The 5,018-nt window shown below is 37.6% G+C and overlaps 1 protein-coding gene across 1 annotated transcript; it reads left to right on the top strand.

Moving 5' to 3' along the window:
- Positions 1-284: 284 nt before the first annotated feature.
- Positions 285-3,546, top strand: LOTGIDRAFT_153018 (hypothetical protein; the record flags this gene model as incomplete). Its single annotated transcript, XM_009053502.1, has 2 exons — positions 285-426; positions 3,116-3,546. The coding sequence occupies 2 exons, from the start codon at positions 285-287 to the stop codon at positions 3,544-3,546; spliced, it is 573 nt and encodes a 190-aa protein (XP_009051750.1).
- Between the last annotated feature and the right edge of the window lie 1,472 nt (positions 3,547-5,018).

The raw sequence follows: 5,018 nt of genomic DNA, 5'->3' as shown, positions 1-5,018 counted from the left end.
AAACCAGTTCAGACACTGAAATACATTCTTACCCCGGTGCCCAAATCCATCACATACAGTCAATCCTGGAATCATACGACCATGATCCCAAACCTACTACCATTATTCTTCATGTAGGCCTCAACAACCGTGATCAGCTACCAAAGACCTCCTTTAACCAAGCCCAGAAATTAATCGCCACAGCCAACAAAACCTTCCCAAACTCCAAGATCCTCTTCACATGTATACCCATTTCAAATAAAGTCTCGAAGAAAGCACAACAGAACCTCAGCACTCTCAACAACATGATGATGGAGTCCAGTATCAACAGCGCAACAATCTTACCACCCTACGAAGAAGAATTCGAACCAGTTGATAATCTTCATTGGACTCCAGAAACAGCAAACAGCATTTATTTGTTTTGGATACACCAGCTTCAAGCATCGAGTAAGTCTTTAAACTAATTACTGGGGATAAAAATACTGAGAGGCCACCGCTAGGCCAAACTGTAGTTAACTTGAGCCGCAAAGTTCTCACACCCCTTCAGCATTCAATTTTAGACCGTGGACTTAAATTTATTCCCACACCAAAGATAGCTAACTTGAATTATCTCCGACCATCCATTGAACGATTTCAACGAAATCTTAGCTGCACATATTTTTTTCGAAACCACCCCCCACGTGGTGCTAGAACAATGTTTATTCCTAAATCCACGTGGACACCCCCTCAGGCCGCCATCCATCCTGAAATATTGAAAGCATTTGCGAGTATGAATAGCCAAATAGTGAACCTTTCCATAACACACGAAAAGCCTAATCTGACACGAGTGGAACGTGAAGCGTTAAACTTACTTAAGAAAGACGATAGCATTATTATTAAAAAGAGTGACAAAGGTTCATGTTGTGTCATTCTGAATAGGGAGGATTACGTTTCAGAAGCAGAGAATCAACTGAATAATCCTAAACATTATGCCATTTTACCGAAACCAATTTTCAAAGAAACTGCTAACATGATTAACAATATTCTTGCCGATTTAGTCAAAACTAGTTATCTCAAACAGAAACAATATGACTATCTGCCTGCCAAACCTGATTGTCGCGAGAGACATATGTACACTTTGTCTAAAATCCATAAGAATCCAACCAAGGAGTTGTTTATCTCGAATAAAATCCCCAAAGGCCGCCCGATTATATCTGATTGTCATATGCAGTGTCAGAATACATTGATCATTTCTTACTACCTCTTGCATGTCAACATCGCGCCTACCTTAAAGACACAACCGATTTTGTCAATAAAATAAAAAATCTTCGAGTTCCCTCTAATGCTATTTTAATTTCTATCGACGTTTCTTCTATGTATACCAATATCGATAACACTACTGGTTTAACGGCAGTTCGTAAAGCTTTTAATAGAAACCCAGATCCAAACAGACCCGACGATGCAATTTTACAGCTTTTAGAGATTTGTCTTAGTCGAAACGATTTCACATTTAATGGTAAAACATATTTACAAACTTCAGGGACAGCAATGGGCAAACGATTCGCCCCTTCGTACGCAAACCTTTTCATGGCAGAGTGGGAACGTGAGGTGTTGCCCCTCTGTCCATTTGACCCACTTTTTTACGGACGCTTTTTGGATGACATTTTTATGGTTTGGACTTATTCGATCGAACAGTTTTGGGAATTCTTTGAAATTCTCAACAACCACCATCCTTCTATCAAACTAACCGCAAACGTGAGTGACAAAAGCATAGACTTTCTCGATACCACAGTCTTTAAGGGAGATTCCATAGCAGAAACAAATAAACTGGATATTAAAGTGTATTTCAAAGAAACTGATACTCATCAACTCACATACCTTTTCTGGTATAATTAAGTCACAAGTTTTACGATTTCATCGAATTTGTACAAGATCTTCTGATTTCAACCAAGCCTGTACGATTGTTTTCTCAAAACTGAAAGAGCGTGGGTACTCTAAACGATTTTTACGAAACATAAAAAATTCCACCTTAGCACAGATAGCAGCTAAAAACAGACTTTATGCCGAAGTACCTCCAGGTTTAAGAAGTGCTCCATGTTTGTCCTGTAGATGCAAAACATGTCCCTTTATATCAGAAACTCATTATTTTGTAAGCAACTCTACGAATAAAAGGTACCCGATCCAGGAACATCTAACATGTGAACATTCGAATGTAATATATTTAATTTCATGCAAGAAATGCCCCAAACAATATGTAGGAGAAACTAAGAATAATTTACGAACTCGCTTTAATGCTCATAGGTCAGACATCAAATTAAAGAAAGACAAGCCTGTTTCTAATCATTTCAACCTCGACGACCATTCAATAGAAGATCTCGCCCTAATCCCAATTGAGCATATAGAAATTGACTTGCCCGAAGATGAAACTACCAAATTCCGTCAATCTAGGGAAGCCCATTGGATTGAGACATTGAATACAGCAAGACCTATAGGACTAAATATTCATCATAATGTAGGCATAGCACCCTTTGTTGTCCCGTTTAATACAACCAGCAATCGAGCAAGCAAGATAGTTCATGCCCACTAAAAGAGCCTTCAAGAGAAATTCCCCCATGTCTATAAGCAGAAAATGATAGTTGCATATTCAAAAAATATGAACTTAAATGATAATATTGTTCATAGTAAACTAAAAACAATCAGTACATAACAGATACTATACTTCTCGCCCAATTGGGCGAGTTATTTTTTCTACTTTCAGATCAGAATAAGAACAATATCAAGACCCTTAATCCTAATTTCTAAATAAAGTGTCTGCTCCACCCTAGGCCTGTACATTTGGGAGAATCAAACCCCCCCTTCCCCGAAAACTAATCTCTAGGGTATTAACACGAGCATGAGTTCAAGTTTAGTGTTGGTGTTAGCAGCCATTTTATTTCATTTAAATGTTTTTTTTATACCGGTTGCTGAAGCTATTGCTGTACAAAATAGAGGCGACAATTTGGAAAGGCATCCTGCTTCAAGTGCGGAACCGATTGAACGTCATATCCGGGTGAATCAACATGAATTATCGGCTGAGTATCATGATTTTAGAGATGGAGACCCAGCAAGGAAACAAATGTGTGTTTCTCAAAAACGTTTTTGGTATATCTGGCTTCAGGTGGTTATTACAGAAATGTTGGTTTTTCCAGTGGCGTGGCTAAAACGACTACCTTGTTATACGCCCATGAGGTTGCCGATTTTTTGTTAAGCATTGCTCCAAGATTCATCAAACAACCACGCCCGGAGGAATACCCAAATTTAACAACAACTGTTAGAGATGTTGATGGTAATAACAAATATATCATACGCTATAATGACGGTGTAATCACTCGAATTCAACGCCCAGACCATGCAGGAGATGCATATTTTTGTGGACATGGAAAATCATGTGACTCTATTAATGTCCAGTATGTTTGTGATAAATTCGGAAGGATTCGGCATGTCATATCTGGACTACCTGGTTCAACCCACGATAAAATTGCAGCAGAATGGTCTCCTGAATTCATGCAGTATATCTGCACACACTACCGAACGACGTCGTTGTTTTAGGTGACCCTGCTTACCGTAATTTACACCCATCTGTGATGCACACATTTACTGGCGCGAATCTGACCCAACAACAACTGCAATTTAACGACACTTGCACACGACAGAGACAAATTGTAGAGAGAACTATAGGTGCCACAGAATTAAAATGGAGGATGACTCAGATGAAAGAAAACAGATTTGCTGCCAAAAAAAGGACCAGATTTAGCATCAAAATGTTACATCGCTGTATGTGTTCTTCACAATCGTTACACAAATTTTTTGTAATAAATATAATCAATGATATCCAATTCGGTGTGAAATTAATCATCAACGGCAACGATTAGTGTCCAAAATGTAGTCCTACACGTCAATGCTGTAAAATAAGTAGGACATTCCTCCTGGACTATGTTTGTCAACATATCAGTGCAGAATAGCTAATATATGCCCTAATATGTATTCAGTAATGCATTTACTTATATTTATGGTCCAATGGGCTTGATTGATGGACAAGGTTTTTCTTCCTTAGCGAAGCAAGATAGTACATACTTTGCGAACACCTGACGCCACTCTGGGTTTGTCAATTCACCACCCCCTTTATAATATACGCAGCTAGCTAATAAGATTTAATTGATATATTCGTTAATACAGAACACATTTCATTAACAAATACAAAATAAAAAAAATTCATTTTTTGGTACTCATAAAGTAATAAAATATGCGACATGTGTCTTTGTCTGAAATTCAAGAAAATGACTAGAGTATTTATTTAGGAAAATAGGAAACATGAAATCTATATTTCCTTCTGATTACTGTATTTGTGGATTAATCTGGGTTAGGTGTTTGCGAAACAAAACCTAAATGTTCAACTACTTCTAAATTATGCACAGTCATATACCCTATTCGATTCATCTTCCGTTCATTGTGCATAGCTGTTGTGACATCAATTGGAGATACTGCTGTTGCTGTTCAGGTTTCCAAAAATTTCTTTGCGTGTTCTGTTTTCTGTTTTTTTCGGTGGTGGAGATTTGGGTGATGATGAAGCTGAAGATGAAGCACTTTTAGATACTAATGTAGATCTGACTGTCTGTTGTACCCCCTTTTCTGTCATTACAGCCATTGGTGTCTCGTCTATTTTAACTGCAAAAACGATTATGTATTTCAAAAGATTTCTAGATAACTCCATTCTTCAAAATAACCCCTTATTAAATGCAGCTTTTAATGAGGATTTGAACTTGGCTTCAATTTTCTTGGACAAATGCTGTCTTCACCCTCCTTAATAACTTTAACATTGACCCCATAAATTTCTCACCTTAACAAATTAAGCTCTCATTGCAAAATTCTTTTCATCCTTTAATTTATCATGACTCAATCAACAGTCGACACAATAAATTGAGAACATACGGTTCTGTCAAACCCTTTATTTCTACTCCAACTCACTATCTAAAGCATATCAAAAATCCCAAATACAAAACCGCATTGACCTCATTGAGACT

This window comes from Lottia gigantea (genome assembly GCF_000327385.1).
Source record: "Lottia gigantea unplaced genomic scaffold LOTGIsca_2, whole genome shotgun sequence".
In the NCBI taxonomy this organism is placed as follows: Eukaryota; Metazoa; Mollusca; class Gastropoda; family Lottiidae; genus Lottia; species Lottia gigantea.
Note: the sequence above shows the minus strand (reverse complement) of the source record. Positions and strands in the feature narration are given on the sequence as shown.